Raw genomic sequence first — 24,317 nt, forward strand, 5'->3', positions numbered from 1 at the left:
CAAATTGGGCAGTTCGGAATTGGAGGAGATAATGCCTTCAGGAACTCCTTCACGGTGTATAGCAATAAAAAAATCCTTGGTTTCCTTACCGCTTTCAAAATACATGCTTGAATTTGGGATCGTAAGTCACCATTAAATTTTTAGGAGAAGTTGAACCAATCAAGTATGGTTTCAATAAATCACTCTTCCAAATAGATTTTAATAAAAAGGATGTATAATGCGTTTGATCAATAAAACCACCACCTTTAATAAACGACTGTCAGGATTAGGGACTAATAGAAGCTATTTATAACTCTTTCGGTCAATCAAACCATAATCGATGCTTTTAAATTTTGGATATAAAAGTGCTTTCAATCAATTTTACCTTCACATTCATGCACGAGTTCACCCCGCTTGATGGCACGTGTTAGAGCCTATTTTTTAGACGATTTTTTGTCCATTTTCCTCCTTAAAATACATGTAAATATTAACCAGAAAGCTATCAACGGAGATGTTTGGCAGGGTGTAAGCCATCACCAGCGAGCAAGAAAGGGGGAAAAATTTACTTCCACGAACACGCAAAATGCAATGTGTACGCTACAAATGGCATATAAGCTATGGGATTTATCTACATCCTGACTATAAGGCTACCTGTTTATGCATATTTTAGTTTAAATTAAGAAAACTACTAAAACCATGGATGCACTTATTAAGCCATTTTTTTAGTAAATAAATCCAAAGACAGGAAATACATATGCCAATTAAACTTGGGATGATATATATCTCCGATAGCATTTTTTTCTATATTCTTAAATAATTATCAACTAATGAGGCTTGGCTAAGAGTGCTAACCGAATAGGTCATTTGCGGCAAAGGTAAGGAAGAGTACAGTCAGCTCTCTACGAAAGGCGTCAAGGGACCACGGCTTAACGTCTCATCTGGATAGTTATATATTTGTAAATTATTAAACAATAATATTAATAGTAAACGCACGGTGTGCAAATAAAAATTCCGGATCTCAAAAAATAGTTTGCGGATGCATTATATTTAAGCGGTGGGGGATGGAGGGAGGAGGGGGCGGCAAACTAATCTCCCTCCCAGATAGAACTTCCAATTCCAGCCTCGGGTAAGGCAAAATTCTCTATACACGACCCAATCCCCGTATTTTCATGTTACCGATCGAGCAATATCGATGTTTATAGCGAAGAAATCGCGCGTGGCTCACTTACATGCGAGTCGGGTGCTTTGAATCGGCCAAATCGGAGCCTCTCATCCTTGGTCACACAACGCCGCGAGCGGAATTCGAGGGTAATGCGTGTAAAGTCTTAGGCTTGGATGGAAATCTAGTCGTAGGAGGGGTGATTGAGGAGATTATTTCATAGGAAAGGGAACAAACTTCGATGAGGGGGATTGCGCTCATTCAGACAAGGAGAGGTATACTCGTATATTACGGATGAGTCGATTCCACTTTTTTTCGATCCCTATTCCAATTCCGATACCGATTCTTTCAAATAGATTCCCGAAACCGATTCCATTGATTCTGTTAAACAACAGATGGGATATTGATTTATCAGTAGCCTTGCTTTCATTAAAATTTAAGAATTGAATGGAATATAATCACAAAGACAATTAAGTGGCCAAAAATATATATGTATTAAAATTAGGATATTAGTATATGGTAATATATCCTCGGATTTAGTAAAATAACAAACACTTAACCCGTTTCAGAGGTAAATTTTTAACTTACCTAATTGTAATGTACAGTGCAAAATGGCTCAGATGTTTGACGGTCTTCATGCCCCAAGTCTATAGTCTATTTTCAAAATATTTATCTTCATGGAATCGATGTAATCGGAATTGACTTTAGGCGATAGATTCTCGATTCCGATTTCGTACCCGAGAATTGGTTGAATCGAGTACCGACATTTGGAATCGACTCATTCCTAGTATGTTTATACACAGTTGGGAGGGGTTGGGAGAAGAAAGGGTTTTGTAACCAAAGCACTATTACTCAGGCGATGCGTGAAACACTGTTATACTCCTATTATCCCATCCTCCATACACTTTAAACTCCCCCTCCCCTCCTCGCGCCCCCACCCCCCAACCCCTTCATCCCCCGCCTAAGGCACCGCCTTGCCAAAGCTCCCCTCCATCCGATACCGTGAAACGTCATTTCGGAGTCCGAAAAAGCCATGTCTGCGAGTTTATGAGCCGGGAGGGGGGTTTGAGCGAACTACAGGGCCGTGAGCAAAGGGCCATGAGGTCTTTTAATGCGACGACGGGACAAAAACTCATCGCCGGGATCATGGTCCGGAAACTTTTCATTTCCCGGCAAAGTGTCCTCGCACACTCTTCCTCCTCCACTACTTCCTTTATACGTCCTATCTGTCCCCTTCCTTGTCTCTGGTCCATCTATAACTTCATCCATCCTGTTATAATGGAAGGGTTTTGTTGCTAGGATGCGCCGATTGTTCGATATCATCATCGATAGCCTCCATTAATCGATCTCTGAATCTGTGATTCAACTGGTGAGGGTAGAGCGCGCCCTATATTTGGCCAGAGGGGTGTGAGTAACACTCATTCAGGGTAAGGGGGTCTATTCTTTTCCCTATTGACATATTAGTTAGCACTCTTAGCATAGCCCTCTGTGGGTTAACATCTTTGCCCTTCGATCATTTCTCAATGAAAATGGAAAAACCACAGTCGATGAAAATTTTTATTTTAACTTTAACTGGAATTTGCATTTTCTCTCTTCGAATGTATTCACTAAAAATAATGACTTACTTTTTGTATCCCTGACTTTGACAGTTTTCTTAATTTTAGCTGTGAGATGCATTGGCATATTGCTTTTATAAGTAGAATATAGATTACTCCCATAACGTATATGTCATAGATACAGCGTACATGCTGCGTAGAGCATGTTTGTGGAATCCTCGGGCCTATGTTGGTGATGTTTCAACCCCGACCAAACACCTTTGTTGGTCTAGCGCAGTTACCTAACTATGGGGGTAATGAGGGGATGTAACCCCCCAGAGCCTCTGAGAAATCAAAAAAAATATTTAAAAAATTGTCTGAATTAGATACATCGTAACAGCATCTGCTTAAAGTTAAATTTTAAGTGTCAAAATGATGTAAAATGGTATTTCAGGCATGTTATTTTTCAAAAAATTTTCCGAACTCCCCGTTTCATGGGGGGTAGCCCCCCTAACCCCCTCATCCAACCCCAAAGCCCCCTCGTCTCCCCCAAACCATATTCCTAGTTACGCAACTGGTCCAGCGGTATTCTCTTTCGGGTGACCCTGCGCCACGGTTGGATTGCTGGTCAGCTTTTTTTCCGATTCTGGAGACCTCCTCAGGGCGAACCACTGTGTGTGGCTTGCAGGGTAATAGGTGCATGTACATGCATCATGTTTTTTATCTCATCGGATTCTGCATATGATCTTATGATCACCATTCTCTAGGGATACGCGAGTACTCGAAAATTCGAGTCGAGTCGAGTAGTTGGTACTCGACTCGAGTGCTTCGAGTAGCATTTCGATTTTCGAGTCGAGTAGTTTCGGTTACGCCGGTACGGTAGTTTGGTTAGCGCCACGGTTGGATTGCTGGTCAGCTTTTTTTCCGATTCTGGAGACCTCCTCAGGGCAAACCACTGTGTGTGGCTTGCAGGGTAATAGGTGCATGTACATGCTTCATGTTTTTTATCTCATCGGATTCTGCGTATGATCTTATGATCACCATTCTCTAGGGATACGCGAGTACTCGAAAATTCGAGTCGAGTCGAGTAGTTGGTACTCGACTCGAGTGCTTCGAGTAGCATTTCGATTTTCGAGTCGAGTAGTTTCGGTTACGTAGCTGTCGACGTCAGTGGGTTCAGCAATATGCCGACAGGAGGTGCTATCATGAAACTCATGTGATGGTATCGCTTTTAAAGTCGATAAGTCATTTTAATATCCAGGCACCTAAATAAGTGTGTAGCGAAAGAAAATTTTCTACTGGCAGTAATTCCGTAACTTGGAGTGTCAAAACCTGCTGCCTGAACTTGTAGAACAACTGAGAGGGTGAAATATTACCCGATTCATTTGCGCGTATACTATTTATCACAATTGTTCAAATTCATTGACTCATGGCTCTTCTCAACAGTTTGGATACATTTATTAATAAAATTGACAACATATTATCAGAGGTTAATTAATTTCAATCGTGATTATGCAACTGTTTAAGTAGCATTAAAAAAAATTAATATCCTAATTCTGACACAGTTACCATCAACGTTCCGCATTATATTTCGGAAAAATGGGAATATGGTGGAGCGTGAATTGTTGCATTGCCTGGTTCAAAAATTGCCATACTCGACTCTATACTTGCGAGTAGTTTTCAATTCGACTCTATACTCAACTAGAGATCAGAAAGTACTACCCGCACATCCTTACCATTCTCTCTTCTGGGCAACTTTATCTTCCGTTTACTTGGATCTTTCGCCAACCATCCGGATCCATACTCTCCTTATTCTCGTGAGAAGTTCGTCCCACGCGTCACTGACAGTATCTTCACACTGCCTACAGCCTCATAGCACTTCCGAAGAACCTAATCTCCTCTCTTCCAAACCAAATCCAACCATCCCCCATCTCATCCGGAATCACTGGGCGAACATAATAAGAGAGCGACAAATTCAATTGTTTCACTCCACTTTGGAAAGTATCACAAGGGAATACCCCCTCTTCCGCACCCTAGGGGCTCGAACGACAGTGTCACGGAATACTTGGTAGATAGCGTCCATGACGACATACCGAATCAATATTAAATCTATTCTCACAAACTCTCTCCGCCAACCCTTAGTCAAAACACTTAAAAAAAAAAAGTGTTTTGACTAAGGCCTCTCATAATCTCGAAATGTAAAAGTAATATGTCAGGGATGAATTTCTCTAACTGCACATTCTAGGAGTTCAGTATACTTTAAATTTTTAATATTAAATTCTGAAACAAATTTGTGCGCAAAATACAACTCTGACAGCAAGATTACATCTCTGCATTAAGATCGGTGCATTTAAAAACGTTAAAGAATGATACCTATTGATAATCATGATAAAAAATTTTGTACGCATTTTAGAAACATGCCGTTAATTCATGCACAAACTCGAAGGCGTCTATATTCTCTAATTTCATCCAATAATTCTTTATTTGTGCTTGACAATTATATTACAGAATTTTCCCACTACAAATTATGTATTAATGTATAAGTAATATTCATTTATGCATAATGTAGAAGTATTAATATCTCCGTTGAATGTTAGGGTTAACATTTTCAGGAATAAATTATTTTCAACAATTATTTTTTATGGAGACATTGCTCCTCCTTTCCTTAAATATACCTGCCGCGTGCCAAATGGGAATTTCGGGATGAAGTAAAACTTCATCAACGTATAAAAGTGCGGCGCGATGCAAAGAGTGAGTGAAAGAAATGATTATTAATCATAGATGATTACTTATAAGAAGAATATCACGTATTGCATTACGTACATAGAAGAAGAATAGTGTTAATACTGCATTAGACTACTAAAAATGTATCATAAATTAGTGGGCGAGCCTTTCAACATACATCCAAAATTTAATGGGGAAACAATAAATTATTAGAATTACTTTAACCGAATCGTAATGGAGCAGTAAAATCCACTATTGCATCAGCATCACGAGACGATATAATCGAGAAAAAAGGGAAAAAATAGATACGTTAATATCTACGTCCAATGCAGGAAAAATGTATGGAATGAACGGATGAGTTGAAATATAATTTAATTTATTTGAATCATCAGACAACTTTTTATAACATCATATCACTATTCTTTTTAAAGTTATTAAATTACGGAACATCTTTTCACAATAGCTTCTTAAAAGGCTGGTCATAAACTTTCGCGCATGTTAATAAGGATCTAAAGGTAACTTATTCAGAACGGGTTGCACTGCTTCTGTGATAACATTCTTCCGAGAAGGTGTGAAGATTAAATCTTCGTCTTTTCTTCCTTCATGAACTAAAATCACGATGAATTATTTCCCATTGTTACCGGAAGGAGTATGTCCAAAGATTAGCTATCCCGTAACAGGGACACAAATCTGTGCAGAGATGCGGAGACGAAAATATGACCCGCTATCTTCCTCCTCACTGAATTTTTTATGGCATAATATACCCAAATTTTCCCTTTTATGTAATTTTGAAGTGAGTACGAACATCGGTACATAAAAGCACCGAACCTCAGCGTTTTCTCGCATAAATTTATCGACTAGAATAAAAATACAGTTCTTTAAGTAGGCACGCAACCGCTTAGATCGCGTTCAAGAGGCGTAATAATTCTCACGATATCATTTCCAGGCGCATGTGCAGGGAAAGAGAGATGTCGAGGCTAGATAACAGCTTCATAGCTTGAAGAAGTACTTAAATTAAAATCTAAATAAAAAAGGATTAGTCACATCATTGCATTTATTAAATCTGAATTTGAAGAGAGCGTTGATGTAACGAGTCTTTACAAACCATTTTAGGTTGTTTTTAATAAATAAATATATCGATCTGGTATACATACACCTGAGTTAAACTTCATAAATAAAGCAATTTGTTTATCAAATTCCCGAAAATGGTAATTTTTTTACGACATTCATATGATAAATCTATCGTAAAAAAACGGCTACAAAATAAATTAAATTACTAAGACATTGAATTATCAAGAAATTTATAAAAAAGAACTCCTTTCGGGAATGTGGGAAACAAATTGCTTATACTTATGAAGTTCAGCTCAGGTATACCTACCAGATCGAGAAATTTGTTTGATTTCAGGCCTAATTGAATGAAAATATTACGTCAAGAATGGTGAAGGATTTAAGAAGAGTTCACTATATATGCAGATGATTATTTTATATTTGAGCTAGAAACGATCGGTGAAGAAACGATCGATGATGAAACGATCGATGTTTTTGACCTGCGCTCTTTGAAATACTAAAAACTTCAACCCAAGGCAGTTTCGGATTCATATAGGCGCGCAGGGGGCGCCCGCCCTCCCCCCATGCGGGTTTGCCCGCATTGCCTAACATTGCAGAACCGCCATTTTAATTATTTTACATCATACGATGGCATTGTCTTGTATATGTGTATAATCAGTTAAAATAAAAATTTGCATTTACTTGATCAATTTCATTACGATAAAAGTCAAGGTAGCTCAAGATATCTTTTGCACTCCCCCCTTGACTTTGTTTCCGCATCCGCTACTGACCAAAGGCTTGTTAGGATAGGTGAGGCTAGTGCTCACCCCAGCCAGATAAAGCCACAGGATAGTGAGTTTTTAGTATTTCTGCCACCAATCTCTCCCAGCAATCGTCTCTCATGTAAGAGAAGTAATGGGTTAGCTTATAAAACGTTGATCAGCTCCAGGTTCTTTTCTTTAATGGGGGATGTTTTCTTAATTTCCCAGGCGATGTGGCTGGAGGCTCATTATGCAGAGGCGGAGAGGCTTCGGGGCAGGCCCCTGGGGCCCGTGGACAAGTACCGCGTGCGCAAGAAGCACCCCCTGCCAAGGACCATCTGGGACGGAGAACAGAGGACGCACTGCTTCAAGGTAAGTAAGGTCCGAACTTTAGCCCTTTCTCTCTCTACATGTCTGTGATAGATGTAGATTTGTTTGATAGTACAGTGCCTACGAAAGCTTACGGCTGCGTTGCGCTCTAGACGATTTAGAGGCTATTAAAAAAAACGAAGATAAAGATACGAATATTTAAAAAAATATTAAATAGGAAGTTTCTCTGTGGCACTGATAATCCTTGGTATGGTATCACAGAAGAAGCGATACAAATTATCCTAAAAGTAAAAACCATCGATAGGGTTGCACGTTGTTTATTCTGCTGACTTACAACTTTGCCTCGATCGGATTCAATCATTTCTGGTCATGAATAGGATTTAAACGGATTTTAATTTGAATAGAAAGCTGGTAAATCATTAATCCTCTAAAAAAATGATACCGGAAACCACAGGACGTTCAGCAACTCTGTTTATGCACCAGTCAGGCTGAATGTTCGTCATCGCGATAGTTGAAATTATCCCACTTTTTCACAAAATGGAATGAATGCTGTGCTTAAATATCTGGTACGGATTATATACGATGATAGGAATGTTTAAAAACGAGAATGTAAAGAGTTTTAAAATAAAAATTCATGAATACCATTCCGGCAGCCGATCAGAAAAATCAATCACTGCTGGCTGCTGAAAAAGATTTTCATAGGATCTCATTTCGGGCATATTTTGGGTAGAAATCTTGAGAGTCGGAGATGATGGCAGATCGCTTTCCCCTTGGAAGTTCGATATTAGGAATGAAATTGAGATGAGATCATTATTAACGCTCCATTCTCCGAGGAAAATATCTCCGATTGAGACGACTAAAGGCTTGGCCAATTTGAAGTGATACTTGTTAAAAGAAGTATCACTTCCACTTGAGCGAGCGATTTGATGGTTGGGACTGCCGTAAAAATGGGTCTCGTTATGATAGCTTCTAAGAGGCGAAGGGAAATGAATCGTTCTGACACTATCGCATGAACGAGAGCTCTTGAGAAAGTTTTTATTGGCTAATATCAAGAGAATCGACACCGGGGATCATTATCTAAGAGGCCAAATCAGATTTAAGGGTGCAACAGAATGAGAGCTAACCTTTAAGAAGTCATAGTTCGACTACGGCTAACGATTAGTATTTTTTTTACATTAAACTCAGATCAGATCGATTCATCGTTAAAGCACACACTTTAAACCTAAAGGTCTGAAGCCTCACTAGAAACCTAAAGGTTTGAAATTTTTTTATACCCTTGTCACTAATCTTCAGCAGCGATTTACTTTCAGGTCAATGATGAAAAAAGTGAATTTTTGACGGACAAAGTTCTAATTTTAAGGTAACATTTTTAAAGAATAAATGTCAAGTGAATACATGATATATTATAAAATTTAGCTTCGTTGTTTAAAAATTAAAGGAATCACTACCATGTGATGTACGATGCCTACGTTGGAATAGAGGCAGGAAGTACTTTTCCTTATCTACCAGCTGATCGCACATCTAATTGTAAGGTGATTTCTAGAAAGCTGGTAATTTATTTTAAAATTATTTCGCATTGCCTTCAAGTAATTATAAAAGCCAACAGTACGATGTTACCAGTGAAATTTAACATGAAATAAATTATGTGAGATGATTATAAATTATCTAAAACCAACAATTGCATTATTAAGTGTGTCAATCGTACTGGGTATGTATTCATTGTGAAGAATTTATTGTTTTACCATAAACGTCTCAGTATATGAGATTTTTTTTCACCTCATTCAACTGTTATGCATGCATTTAATTCTACGCAAAGAGAAAAATGCCGAAGATGGCTACCAAAAGAAATCAGTGGTACCTCTCTCCTAAAGCTGGTGTGATATCAATTCTAGCCATGTTGATCAGAATAAACGAGCAATTCGTTTCTGGTAATTAAATGTATTACGTGTCAAACTCAGATAGGAAGTCACTCTGTCCCTTAACATTGATCATGTAATAACTAGAATCGATAAAGCATATGAGGTCCTTGTTTTGTCGTCAGGTGCTGTCGACTCAGCAAGGGCCTTCACCCTACAACAACAGAATAATGGTGAGTTGCACCTGGATTGTTACATATAGTCCATGAATATCAATAGCTGTGCTACACGTGATATGAATTTATAGCCGAGAAACGACTTCCGCGCGTAAAATTTTAGTAATGGATCTTTTGAAAAAAATAAAGCGTGCTCTCTTTTCCTGTGGATACGATAAATATGCAGGTTAAATGAAAATAAGGTCACGCCAGGTCATACCATTTCCAAAATTAAAGCGAGTATGAGTGAGTTTTATGACCTATAAATCATGAGGCAGGAAGTACTTCCCTTTATCTACCGGCTGATCGCGCATCTAATTGCAAGGTGATTTCTAGGAAGTGAGTAATTTATTTTAAAATTATTTCGCATTGCCTTAAAGTAATTATAAAGGCCATAAGTAAGCTCAAGCGCTACTTTAAGCATGAAAAGAAAGATCAAGGTAATTTAAAAGGACTCGTTGTGGCCAACCTTTTTTTGAATTACCTGAAATACATCCGTAATAAAGATGTTTCGTAAAGATTACAATTCCCATTAATGAATTCGTTTTTAGCCGCAAATTTTACGTTTGCCAAGAAAACGCAATTTCCTATTTTTTCCAGAATGTAGAGAACGGTCGTTAATCATGACAAACATTGAGACTGTGTAATACGTTTTGGTGACGTAGGTGCTCTGAAAATAACGAAATATTATGAATGAAGGCACAAGCAATATATATGACCGAATGTGCCCATGCATTAGAGCGCTTTAATTAATGAAACATCCAAAAAATGGCGGAGTGCCTCGAAGCAAAATCACTCCCAAAGAGTCCTAATTGGTTAAATAAATATTTGGAAGTAATTCATTTTTCTAATATCCAAAGCATCATTTGACGTTAAATGGGAATTTTTCGATACCGAAATGTCAGGCTTCATTACTATTTTTGTAATGAGAAATCAAGGATTTTAAGTTTAAACATGAATTAAAATTTATATATATATATATCGTATATGAAATGCCCATTTCCTGTCAGAGAACTATCTTTTTTTAAATCCATTCATTAGAATGGACAGAGCATGAGAATCAGGATGTATTCACTAGAAGCAAAATTTAAACTCGCATCGAATTTTGAATGGTTTTAACTTAACACGTAAGATGTTCATAAGAAAGCATAGACAGGACAGTCTAGTTGACGACAGAAAGAGAATGTTGGAAAACACCATAATTTCCGGGAATAAAAATTGGAAGAAAAAAGTATTCACCTGCTCTTTAAAAAATAGGCGATGAATGAATTAACTTGCATTGCATGACCGTGTTACTTTTCCCCTTGGAATGAATCAGTAACATTTTTTAAATGCCTACATTATCTCCCAAATTCACGTTTTTTTATGTGTCGCAAAAGTCGCCGCAATATCTCCCTAATAGTTGACTTTTTATCCCTTTCAGGAGCGTACGCGGTCGCTGTTGCGGGAGTGGTACCTGCAGGACCCTTACCCGAATCCGGGCAAGAAACGAGAGCTGGCTGCCGCCACGGGACTCACACCCACGCAAGTCGGCAACTGGTTCAAGAACCGCAGACAAAGGGATAGGGCGGCCGCCGCTAAAAACCGGTAAGTACATACATGCATTGTTGCTCCTCCATTTTTTACGAATTGGGCTTGCGGTCAACCCTCACAAACAACCCTACCTTTTAGGGCACTAATTTTTTTCAAGAAGAGGCTGGTGGAAATCGACTGTTTCTTTAACCTTTAATGTTCGATTTATTTTTTAATAACACGTATGAGTTCTGTGATATTGAGCGCTTCAATGAATTTATCAACATGCAACGCCTTAAGAATATCCCATTTATTTCGAATCAAATTTTGTGGCCTTGTAAATATGTAGGGATAGCTACTCGTGATTCCCTCGCTATCATGTTCCTTCGTACGAAGATCTTAAATTTTCGATACCTTATGCCAACATATGAATATTGACTATTGTGTAAGTATTTATGGCTGTAATTAATTTTTGTGGGAACCTCAAATTACATTCAATTTACTCCTTTTAGTCTCCATATTTAGTTAATATAATTGACATATGAAGTATGGATATATCGTTCATATAAAGTATATTATTCTTATCGTTATGTAGATGTAGAAGTTTTTCTAATACTCGCTTTAACATATATTCCGACCACACCTTGAATATGCAGAGATGGCATGGGATCCGGTACAGAAAGACTAAATCCGCGAACTGAATAAAATACAAAGGAAGGCTGCGCGGTTCGTCAAAGACTGCTTAGGACGTACATACAGCGTTACCCAGATGCTAAGCGAATTAGGCTGGGAACCGCTGGAGAATAGGCTTAGATTGCTTGAAAAATTGAGAATAGATATCTTTAAGAGCGACACGGAGAACATAATATTAGAGGCCCACTATATTTTCAGGTCCGACAGAAGCGATAAATTAAGAGAGATGTTTTGCCGAACGGATAGATATGGGAATTCGTTTTCCCCCGAACCGTAAATGACTTTAATAAATGCTAGTCGTAATTTCGTTGGAGCATTTCCTTTTTATGTGCAAATGGCTGGTGTCCTAACATCTACCACCACACGACTTTTAGGCAGCTTGCGAGGTAGTACGTGGATGTAGATTTAACGAATTATAAACCCTACTGGACTCTTGCTACAAGGAAACCAGCCCAAATGCGTTGAAGGATTCATATTTAAAACACCAAGTAAAGCCCCGCAGACTTCATTTAGTTCTACGAACAAATTCTCCATCTCCCTCACCAACCCTCGGTGTTTACTTTCTCTACAATCCACGTCGACAAGTCTGGCGAGAACCCTTTCTCTTCCGACCGCGTCGAAAATCCTCCACTCAGGGGAAGAGAAGAAGGAGAAGGCGAGGATTACAGCAGGGCCTATAATCGGTCGACACCCCTATACCCCCCTGTTACACGTTCTCTCTCTCTCCTTCCGAACCTCAAAAAGTCCACTGTTTTGCAATCGAGTGTTGGAACCGTCGTGTTTCCCAGAATATACCGGAAGCTGCCCGTGGAAGAGGGGAAGTCGCAGCGGCGTGATTTTTGCCAGCGGGGGGAAAAGTCTCCATTTAAAGGATTTCGAGGAGTTTAAGAAGGGTGGATTCTTCGTCGCAAGGGTCTCTTCTGCGCGTGAGAAATTTTTTTTCTCGTTTCGCTCTGAGAGAGAGCGTTTTGAAAACCAAGCATGATGGTTGCGGGGGAATTTTTGTACCCTTATTAGTAAAATAAGTGTAACCATAGAATTGGGAGTCAGCATTGTAAATAATTTTTATTTATTTTATTTTATTCTCAAACCACCGGATACAGCTCGTATTGGCCATTTTACACCGGGGTGTTCAACAAATGTAATAGTTAAACGTACACAAACGACCATGCCCTGGATCGGGGAAACCTACCCAGGCGGGACTCGAACCCGCGACCTCTTATTTGGCAGGCGAGAACGTTACCCCGCCGCCACCGAGGCCGGCAAACAATCGTCAAATACTCCTTTTTTACTTGACCCATTTCCACGCAGAAAACGCCCTCCTTGCGATCGTAAACATATTCAGGTAAATATATTTTGGCGATGCATAGGCAACTTTTTCCTTCAGTAATACCCGTAGCCATACAGTAGTAGAATATGAGTTTTTCAAATCAGATAAAAAGTTCAGTGAAATAATGATATTGTAGTGAGAAGGCAATTTCAATGCAAAAAAATGTGGTTAAATCGAAGGATTCTACAAGTCCTCATTACATGTTCTACATAACAAAATTCTCAATATGCCAAATGGCCTAATTTCCAATCCCTCCCTGAAAGTACGATATTCACTTACCTGTGGCTCATTCCTAGTCGAGCTCTAACCCAACCTTTTGGTTGAAGCGCTGAGTGAAAGAAGCCAAGTTACTCTAAGTTGAGTTGGTGTGAACGAGCCAATACCTCCCTAGCCATTGAACTTGGGGGTAACTTGAGGGTTTGGTTGAGGTGAGCTTAGGATCCGATTATCTTTCGAGTTCCTCGACCTTACAAAGGCAGAGGTGTGCTCTATGACTGAGTCGGAGGCTTTCTGGGAACTATTTTCCACCAACCCTTATGTGAAATCCTTCGCACTCCACGCTTTTCTTGGGAAACGGCCGAGGATTTCCCGGCGAAAGGTTTAAATTTATTTGTTGGCTTGCTCCCTCATTCCCATTGCCTTTGCGTCCGTCGGTGAAGGAGCTGAGGAGTTCGCCAAGCGTAATAAGTGCCTTTCTCGTTTACTCTCCGCCGGATTGTTCCAAATCCGTGCGTTTTCCGGAATAGCAGACGGTTGTTGGACGTGAAAGAGTCAACTCCAGTATTTGGCAGTGGTTTCTAAGAATATCGGTCGCAACATTTGCCTGATCCGGTCAACGAACTGAAATATGCCGCCGCGGCCGAAGCGGCCAAAGCTGCGAATATTGCCGTGGCGATCAATTGAAGAAATACGACTATATATTACTGTGTAAGCCACCTACAGAGGTGTTTGGCAGGGGGTGAACCAACACCAACATCCTCCATGCACTACCATATTCATGGGAATTGAAGTTTAATTCCTCGAACATGCTCTACGCAACATGAACGCTACATTTGATATATAATACATGAGATTAATATATGTTCCACCTAAGAAGGCTATCAGCCTATGAAGGCAAAACATCCTGTCAGAAAAATTCGTGCCCTAGTAGAGAGCTAACCCCAAATCTACATTTCTTCATTGCAAGCATTTCTGAATAAATGAAAAAATTTATGAAAAAAAAGTGTGATCAGTGGTTAATTACGCCCGTATTTCATAATTTACCTTTGCTTAGTGAAAATATCATTCATGATGAGTTGTTATGATAAAAAAATGCAGCGTTTCCAATATGTCAGGCGAGTTAGTATCGCTCGAAACACTAAACTTTTATCGAAACAATTCATCACGAATCTGACCGCTCTGCGCTGTACTTTATCGATTTCAGATATCAGTCAGACTTCATCAGGGTTCCACATGCAAGCATTATACTCCAAATGTGGTGTTGTGAGAGATTTGAATGCCTGCGTTTGACCCCGCATTTAATGAAAAGTCCTATATTTATGGGGAAAAAAATTACTACACCTACCTTTTCGATCGGAAAATATCTCTATCATTTCTGTCCGAGCTAAACAACGTGAGGTAATAATAAAACGCCTCATTGGGATGAGATCGAACCTGTTGCCCCTTCTTTCATCCTTCGTCTTTAAACTACTTAATAATTAATATTCAAATCGCTTTGCATAGTCCATTAAAATTATTCATAAAAACACCAGTCAAGGATGAAAATATTGTGAAGTTGTTAAAACTTTCATCTACATCTATATAATACCCTGCGAGCCACCTTCAGGGTGTTAGGCAGGGGGTGATCAATCACCCGCATGCAGCATTCAATAGGATTCCCATATGCACACACAAGGTCCAAAAAACGCTACGCATAATAACAAACAATACTACCATGTTCATGCAAAGGTCAACTACTCGTTAAGGTAATCTGCCAAAAAACTAGCACACACGAAACATGCTGTTAGAAATAATACGAAAATTCAGAAACATGCATTGAGGTACACATAAGTTAGTAAACTACAATACAAGTCATCTAATCTATTTGTGAGTTCTAACGCTACCGTTGTTGTCTCTTATTGATCGTGGAAAAAAAGACATTCTGAATCCGTCTGTTCTACAGCCTAACTCACTTATGTTATTTATATGGTCTGATCTACCGTAGTATGTTGGTGTTCGCAAGATATGGTTAACTTCGTCAGAAAATACACTGCCCCTGAATTTATCTTAAAGGTTTTCGCAGTCCATATCCTGTCAGTTGATAAAACTTTTGGAATAACCCGCATTGGAATCTTAAAAGTCGTCAACACTTCTTCCCCTCTGCCGGGGACCTCTTCACACACTAGCCCTGAAGAGGTCCACATCAGAGGGGGAGAAACGTTGACGACTTTTAAGACAAAGACGAAGGTTAGCCCAACATTTTTGCCAATTGACATGGAAAAATGAATTCCATCTGTGATAGTAAATGGTCCTATGATGAAGAATATTAGCATGCGTGTAGTGAAAACAAGACCAGAGGAAAGCATAAGCAAACTCGAGTTCCCCCTCTATAAGATCAGGGAGGGGCCACGTCTCAAATCGTAGTGGATGTATGCACACACGCTTCTCTAACCCCGCTGGCGAAGTAATTACACCACTCGCCCACCCCGGAGGCACTGGGAAAACCCGGGGCCTCTTCCTTGGGGGACCTCACGTTGGACACCCATATAGAGGGACTTATGAGAAAGGACTGGGACGGGAGTTGGGGGAACTAAGGCGGGGTTTTAGCAACAAGATATGGGAAGAGGCTAAGGAGGAGGCGAGAGATATCCCTAGCCGATAACGAGACAAAAGCGAAGGAGCCATAAGGGTTGCTGTTTTCCCGAGAGAGGGCCCGCATTTCGGGGAATCCCCGCATTTCGTGACTGCTATTCCCAATATGCACTCACTTCTCCCCCCACCTTCCCCCTATCCTACCTTCTCTCCCTTCCCCCACCAAAGAAGGTATGCCACTGATCACGTAAGGCCACGCGGCCCGGTGTCTCGTCTCTGCGATGCAATTTTGACCGGAAAGATGGAGATCACTCCGAGGGAATAACGGTGGCCCCTTAAAACACGCATGTAGGGGCGGAAATGATCCTCAACACGTTCTTATTTACAGTATGTGGCCATGCATCTACACTTTTCCATGAAAGAGTAAACCGTAAAAAAATGTTTCGTGCATGCGATGATCAAATCATCTAAAAGATGCCACTACAAATTATTTAACTTTTGAAGAGGGAATTATTAATCCAGTATTCTACCGATTAAGGTAGGTTTCCATGGAGTACTAAAGAAATGATCTGAGAGCCTCCCTTTCCTTCCAGCACTGCCTTCTTCAATTCACTGTAAGGCCTACTCCATTTCAATCTATCTAAAAAGCCTATTCTTTTCCTTCCCCTCCCTCGTTTCCCTCACATTCTAGCCTCTATCACCGTTTTCAACATCCCCTCCCCGCTAAGTACTCGCTCGATCCAAACATTCTGTACCCTCCGTACCTCATCTAAAAGCTGCCCCTCCTCACCCACCATGCCCATCACTTCATCGTTCCTCTTTCTCTCCGTCCACTTCACCTTCTCCATTCTTCTCCATACCCACATGTCCAATGCCTCCAATCTTCTCTCTTCTTCTTTCCTCAGTGTCCACGTCTCCGCACCGTAGAGAGCTACACTCCAGATCAAACTCTTCACTAACCTCTTCTTTAGGCTCTTCCAAATATCCACATAATTATGTGATTGGGAAAATGTTTTAACTCATCAACAGCTATGACAATAACGCGAAATTGTCTTTTCCGTGCTTAATTAATGATTTTTAAGAATCCAAGCATATAGTTTTTTCGCGTAAACGACTTAACGTTAATTCAGTAGAATTATACAAAGGCTTATTTCTTGAATTAATTTCCTTTCGCACGAGCGATAAATATATATTTAAAATTTCGCAAAGAGACATCTTGGTTACACAATTAAACGTAAAAATTACGAGGCGGATATATATTGCCTTCTATAGGAAAAAAAGAACTTCTGGAGAGCAATAATCTTTTTCCTGGATATAAAAAATAAATTATTCATCTAAATTAATATCTTTAACTAGTCCTGGAAGTTTTCCAATTCCCAAGCCATAAAGCGATGGTAAATTACGAAATAGGGGCATTATGAACCATTGATAACACTTTTTTTTTATAAATAACCCATTTATTCAGAAATGCTTGCAATGGAGAAAGATTTTTGATGGTATTCTTGACGTCAACCATTATAGAAACCGGGAAATCCGGAAAGGTATCGTAAGCTTCTAATAGCACTTAAACACGTGCTCTTCTTACCACTCATTGATCCGGTGAAGCATTTGTAGCTCGCGTATCCTATGGTTCCTCGCCTGGCCGTGGAAAGCCCGAAATGCCCATTATGCAACAGAAGAGGGAAGAACTTTCGCTATAACAGTTTTGCCCACTCCTCCGCCCCAAACTAACTGTTCACATATGGCCTCCACTTCCGCCCAGCCAGTTTTTAGCTCGGAGACAGGTAAAATATTATGGAGTAAAAAAATTGGATATCAGATATCGCGATACTATTATTTATCGGAGCGAATAATGATACCGAACTTTAACAATATCCCATCTTTAAAATCTTCGCAAATTGAACCACTGATGACGAAGATAAGAGATCGTTGGATTGGTGATATCACGTTATCAAACTTACTGAAAACCAAACTTACTGAAAAACTATAATTCAGGCTCAAATGGTGAAATTTAAAACAATCTATTTCGTAGAAAGAAGTAAAATGTTTTAATCATATGCAGAGTAGGGTCGACGGATTTTAATTTGTTAGTATGCGTAACGTTTTTTTGGACCGTGTGGTGGTGTGCATGCGGGAAGCGAATTGCATGCTGCATGCTGGTGATTGATCACTCCTTGCCAAACACCCTGGAGGTCCCAAACACCCTTCCACCCTTTAAAAGGCTATGGTGGTCACATAGAACTCGAACCAAGTCCAAGCCAACTTTTATATCCCTAGAGCAAAGTGAAGAATTCATCTACATCTACATAATACCCTGCGAGCCACCTCTAGGGTGTTTGGCAGGGGGTGATCAATCACCAGCATGCAGCATGCATTTGGACTCCCACATGCACACCACACCGTCCAAAAAACGTCATGTATACTAACAAACTATACCACTATATGCTGTTAGAAATAATAATTGAATTAAGAAACATGCATTAATTTTTACATATGTTAGTAGGCGACACTACAAGTCATGCAATCTATTTATGAGTTCTATTGCTGCCGTTATAATCTCTTATTGATCGTGGAAAAAATGACATTCGGAATCTGTCTGTTCTGCAATCTATCTCTCTTATTTTATTTATATGATCTGATCTTCCGTAGTATGTTGGCGTCTGTAAGATATGGTTAACTTCGTTAGAAAAGACACTGCTCTTGAATTTATCTAAAAGGTTTAGTCTATTTTTCAATCTACGGTCCGACATAGATTCCAATCGAGTTTATCTAAGAGGTCAGTTACACTAACAAGACTATCGTAACGACCTTTCACATACCTGATAGCTCTTCTTTGCACGAATTAAATCAGGTGGTTGATCTTCAGAGAGTTAAAAAAATATAACGCATAAAATATACAATTTCAAAGCTTCTCTACCATATTTCGGAGAGAAATAAAATTGATGTTACTCCTTTAATTTCTTACGTTTCACTTTACTCTTTCTATACATTCGCTTATTACTAAAATTTCTTAAAAAGAATATAATAATTCTCATGAAAAATAGTGGCAGTGAACTTTTAAAAAAATATCACTCCAACCTTACAACCACATTAACATGTTACCTTGCAAACCATCTATAGAGGTGAATGGCAGGGTGTGAACCATCACCGACATTCACCATGCACAACATTATCCATGGTGATTTAAGTTTACTTCCACGTACATGAACGTACCGTATGAACGTCGTAAGCAATTCATTCGACGCGGTTGAAATCTCGTTTTAATGACTCCAATGTTTGACCCTAAAACCATGTCTTAGAATGCTCCTCGTTGATACACATTTACTTAAATGACTCGCAAGATCCGAAATTTATTTTTCAGAGAGGAATGTTTAGGAGATTCCCTTGGAGTTACGGTACAAAAGAACCCCAAATTTCAATGGGTAAAGAACCGAAATGTAACGAATCAATACGAAAAAATGGCCTAGGGCTTCAAGGATATTCCATTTCGAACGAGGAAGATGTTAGACGCTCTATTATATGCATTTCCTCCCTTGTGCCTGAAGCGCGTTGCTTTGCTTCGATGGAGGATCCTCCCTCACCTCGTTTTCTCCTCTACTAAGCCTTTTATTATTTTATTTCCGTTCGCATCCACCCTCCAGGCGACGCAGAAACCCAACTATCCTCCGAAAAGTATGTATGGTCAGGGAGCGTAATAGCAGACGAAGTTTTCCCCATTAGTGTTTGAAAAGCCTTAACCTAGAGCCCAGAGATTCTACCCCTAAACATTTTTCTCGGCAACGATATGCTCTATATGACTATACTATATGGGAAAAAAGATAAGGTCAACTCTTGATACAGAAATTAACCATGGAGGATGTATAAAATAGCACTGAAGCAATATATGTTTATTCATGAGATGTAAAAATTTATAAAAAATAATCATTGGGTGTTGCCGGTTTCTTTAGACTCATGGAAAAACCACATTATTTAACAGAAAATATTTTTCCAAGACCAATTTTGGAAGAGATAATTAATGATTCTGCAATATATTAGTCGTCTCCCTCCGTACATTACATGTAGTCTATCTATCTATCTATCTATCTATCTATCTACATAGTCCTACAAGAACGGTAGAATTTCCAAGGAAAGAGCGGAATCTGTTTCCTTGCTAGTTGAATGACTATTGTAAAATTAATATTTCAATTCCGTGGGAACACAATGTCAGTTTCTAATTTTGCTACGATACTGTGCTAGATGAAACGGAATAATAAAGTGAAATGGATAGACTCTCGTCATGACAGCCACTCGGTAGAGATTTCAAAATCTCGTCTTACCTCATCAGTTTCAAATCAAGATCTCGGAGATAGTCATTTGTGATCACTGTTTACAAGGACTTCCTCGACAATAGAGTCAAATATAATAATTCAAGTCATATATATAGACTATAATAAAGTCAAATGGATAGACTCTTGTCATGATAGTCAATTGGTAGAGATTTAAAAATCTCTTCTTACCTAATTACATCTACATCTACATAATATGTACCTTGCGAGGCAGCTCTAGGGAGTTTGGGAAGGGGAATATTAGTTTTAAATATAATTAAATTAGCCTAATAAGTTTTAAGTCAACCATTCGGCGATAGTAATTTGAGATCGCTGTTAATACGTTTTTCGTTTACAATAGAAAAAGATCGCACACATTCAAGGCTGACATTTCTGGCTACAACTAGGCCAGCCTATTCTTATTAGACGCGCTCTCTACCATGGGCGTAACCAGCGGGGGAAAGGGGTGGCAAATGACCCCCCCAGAGGCGAAAATAAATTTAGTTCAATACAAAAGTTATGAACAAATTTTACTTTTGAAGAAAAATTTTATTAGTCCATGGAACTAAAATAAAAATAATTTTTTCCAAGCAAATAATTATAAAAGCTAATAAATTTCTGTCACAATTTCCTTAAAATTTTAGTTTCACTAACCTTTGCTGTGCAAAAAAGTTACAACTTGAACGACCACAGCTAGTTTCCCTCCCTCCCCCCAGTTTTGATTCTAGGTACGCTCTATGCTCTCTGGTGCTACTAAATAGACACACATACCACATAGCCGCAAATAATGGCCAGAAGCTTCTACCTCTTCGGGATGGTTTCATAAAACGTGACGAACGCAGCGAGACGCTCCCCGTGCTCACGAGCACGCCTTTGATAGCGCACTAAATAACGCATATGTTTTATACAGAAGGCGGTTGGAAGACGGAAAGGCGGTAACCACATCGTGAGCTCGAGTCTGCCCCTCGCCCATCTATCTATCCGCGTAGCGTGGGTGAGGGATAAGGGGAGAGCTCCTTCGCCACCGAAAGTGCTGCTGATTACGGTCCTTTCTTCCCTCAACCCCTCCCCCTCACCTCTCCCATATCACCTCCTGTCTTCTTTACCACCCACGCCCCCCATTGCCTCATTCCAATGGCACAGCCTCCAGCCAGCCAAGTCTCCACGTAGAGGGTATTCATTCCCGTTCATGCTAGAGGGTATCATCATGGAGGGTATTTATTCCCAGAGAGGTCGTAAGGAAAGATGAAGGCCTGGTAAATACCCAAACATAAAGAGGGATTTTCCCACATGTATGTGAATGGGCGTTTTGTGCAATGTATTATTCCCAGCCTGGCTCATTAACGTATTAGAAACTTTAGTCAGCTAATCGTGAAAACTCAAGTACTCATACGCTCAAGTTATTTCTGATTTGGGAGGAACACCTCTAGTACCTATGCATGGGGAAAAAACTATTTATCACGATATGAGTAGCAGGTATCACTTAGGATTTTTATTTAAGGGAATGCGTTTGGGATACAAGCCCACTAGAAATACCTGATGTGATTTCTTGCATGAATAACTATTACTAAAACCACTTCTAATTAATATTCATCCAAGCACACTTAAAGTGGATTGCAACGTAGTAAAACATGAGTTATTGAATTTTGAACTGATGTGGTTCACAGATCATCCTTAGAAGGACTTGTTTCCTTATTTTTTCTAATTAGCGATCGCGGGAAAACGACATTCAAAATCTGATATACTGTACGTAGTATGCAATTATAGTTCGTAAAATATGATTACCTTCGTGGGTAAATAAACTGTTCTTGAATATAGTTCTGTGGCGGATACATATGGGGGCGCAAGGGGCGTGTGCCCACCCCTGCGTGGCTGCCCTCATTGCCGAACATTGCATAACCACAATTTTAACTTGTTTATATCATAAAATAGCACTGCCTTACATATGCGTAAATAAAACTTTCTTAAATTTTGCATGTAACTTGATTATTTTTCATTACGATCAAAGGTATAGGTAGCTCATAATATATTTTGCGCCCCCTTGACTTTTTTCTGTACCCGTTACTGATCTAGTTATCTACCTACGGTCTGCAGTATATCCCATCCGAGTTGTTCTAAGAGGTCAGTACCCCTAACAAGACTATCGTAACGGTTAATTCTCTAGCACATATGGGGAGGAAACATAAACTGCTAGCACCGCACATTTTTTTAAAAATTTCAATGTAAGATGCAATGACCACACGACATTTACATAGCATGTCGTCGATAGCAGCCCTCTTCACGACCATGAATGGAAGTCTTATCCCCCGGCAACCGGCAAGTCTTATCCCCCGGAACTGGTAACGTGCCTATGGTGTTAAAAAAAAGACGGAGGCGGATAGAGAGAGAGTTTGTGTTGCCAAGAGAGAAAAATGGATAAACAAACAAACGCGAAACGGAAATAAGATGACGAGAGCATGGTGGAAGGAAGCTGTCTTGAGGGTTGGGAGAGGGGGGTAGGCACTGAAATAAGGGAAATAGAGGGGGAGAGGAGCACCTTGTTAACGTAATTCGGGGAGCCGGAGTCCTGGGACGCGTCTGCAGACTTCTTTTTTTTCTTCAAGGACCCCGAGAGTAAAAAAAATCGAAAGCCGAATAAAAAAGAACGATGAGAGGGGAGACTGAGAAGAGGATGAAAAATATAGAAGGATGACGAGTGAAATTTTATCGGTCTCTCCTCGTTCTCCTGCGGTTGGTTTTTCCATTCCATCTCCGAGCCCTTCGGAGTAGTCTCGGCCTCGGGAGAGGCGTACGCCATGATTCGAATGATAGTTCCAAATATACACGCCCGAGGGCACCGCCGACGCCACTTGAAGGAGAAGAAGCAAGGGGACTGCATAGAGGAGGCCCTATTCAATCCCATAAAAGGCGGATTTCTGTTGTCACTTCGGTCACATTTTAATCTGTTTACAAAAATGTCCGTGGAGCCGTGATTAGTGCAATGCGATCCACATTTTTTTTCCAATATTTTGAATTATAATGTTTGTAATTGAGGGTAATAGCATCGAAAAGTTATTAATTTGATAAATCAGATCATCATGTGCATAAATTTCGGTTAATACTTCTAAGCATACCTTATTTCCTCGGAAAATCGGATCAATTTGTCCGTCAGCGACGCGAGTGGCGACTTTTGTAAACGCAATGCATTTTAACGCAACACACTTGTCCGACTTGAGGACCTTCCTTTGTAATATTCATGCCCACGATAAAGAAACAGGTTTTCGCTTGCTAACTTCAATTCGTAGTTTAATCCTTTTAACCCGACGCTGTCTGAACTACCACTAACCCTGAAATTAAATCCCTAGCAATAACTTATTTCCCTGTGAAACTCGGATCACTTTGTCCATCAGCGATGGCAGTGGCGACTTTTGTAAACCTATTTATATGCGCGGTGGTAGACAAAACATATTTAGAGGCCGACTTGAGAATCCTTTTTTTGTAATATTCGTGTGTGAGCCCTTCGGAGAGTCGTCCGCCATGATTCGAGTGATAGTTCCAAATATACACGCCCGAGGGCACCGCCGACGCCACTCGAAGGAGAAAAAGACTCGATCCATGATCCAGCATGACTCCGCGACATCTTCCGTCGCCTCCGCAACAAACCATCCCTACTCCTCCTCACCTTTTTCTCTCTCTTCCAGCATCCCACACACACAGAGCTTCTTTTTTATCTCTCTCTCACTCTTCAACACTGAAAGAGTTGGAGGCAAATCTACCTCGCTGCACATGCCTCTGCATCTAGAAAGGAGCAATCAAACTCCTCCAACGCGACCAGAAGGTGCTAAGGGTTGTGTGTGTGGGTGAGAAGGAGATTGAAGAGATAACATAGGGAGAGAAGGAGAGTAGAGTGTGGCTGGGGGTGTGTTTTCAATATCTCATCCCCCTCCCATTCCTTTTCATCCACCCTTGATGCCATTCAATTACCGTGTAACTCGGGCTGACGTGGTCTCAATGCCTCTGTCGTAAAAAAAACTCAAACTCCTCCCCCACCTCCCTCTACCATCTCAAGCGATTTTTTTAAAACAATCCAGTCTCCGAAGAGG

At 39.9% G+C, this 24,317-nt stretch overlaps 1 protein-coding gene across 1 annotated transcript in view; it reads left to right on the top strand.

Annotated features, from left to right (window-relative positions):
• LOC124158152 (protein Optix-like) overlaps window positions 1-24,317 on the top strand; it is a 266,045-nt gene that overhangs the window by 40,363 nt on the left and 201,365 nt on the right. Inside the window, exons 3-4 of the mRNA XM_046533336.1 lie at window positions 7,434-7,577; window positions 11,030-11,193. Of these exons, the coding sequence (XP_046389292.1) occupies window positions 7,434-7,577; window positions 11,030-11,193 (308 nt within the window). The remainder of the gene's footprint in view (window positions 1-7,433; window positions 7,578-11,029; window positions 11,194-24,317) is intronic.

This window comes from Ischnura elegans, chromosome 4, assembly GCF_921293095.1.
Source record: "Ischnura elegans chromosome 4, ioIscEleg1.1, whole genome shotgun sequence".
NCBI lineage: Eukaryota > Metazoa > Arthropoda > Insecta > Odonata > Coenagrionidae > Ischnura > Ischnura elegans.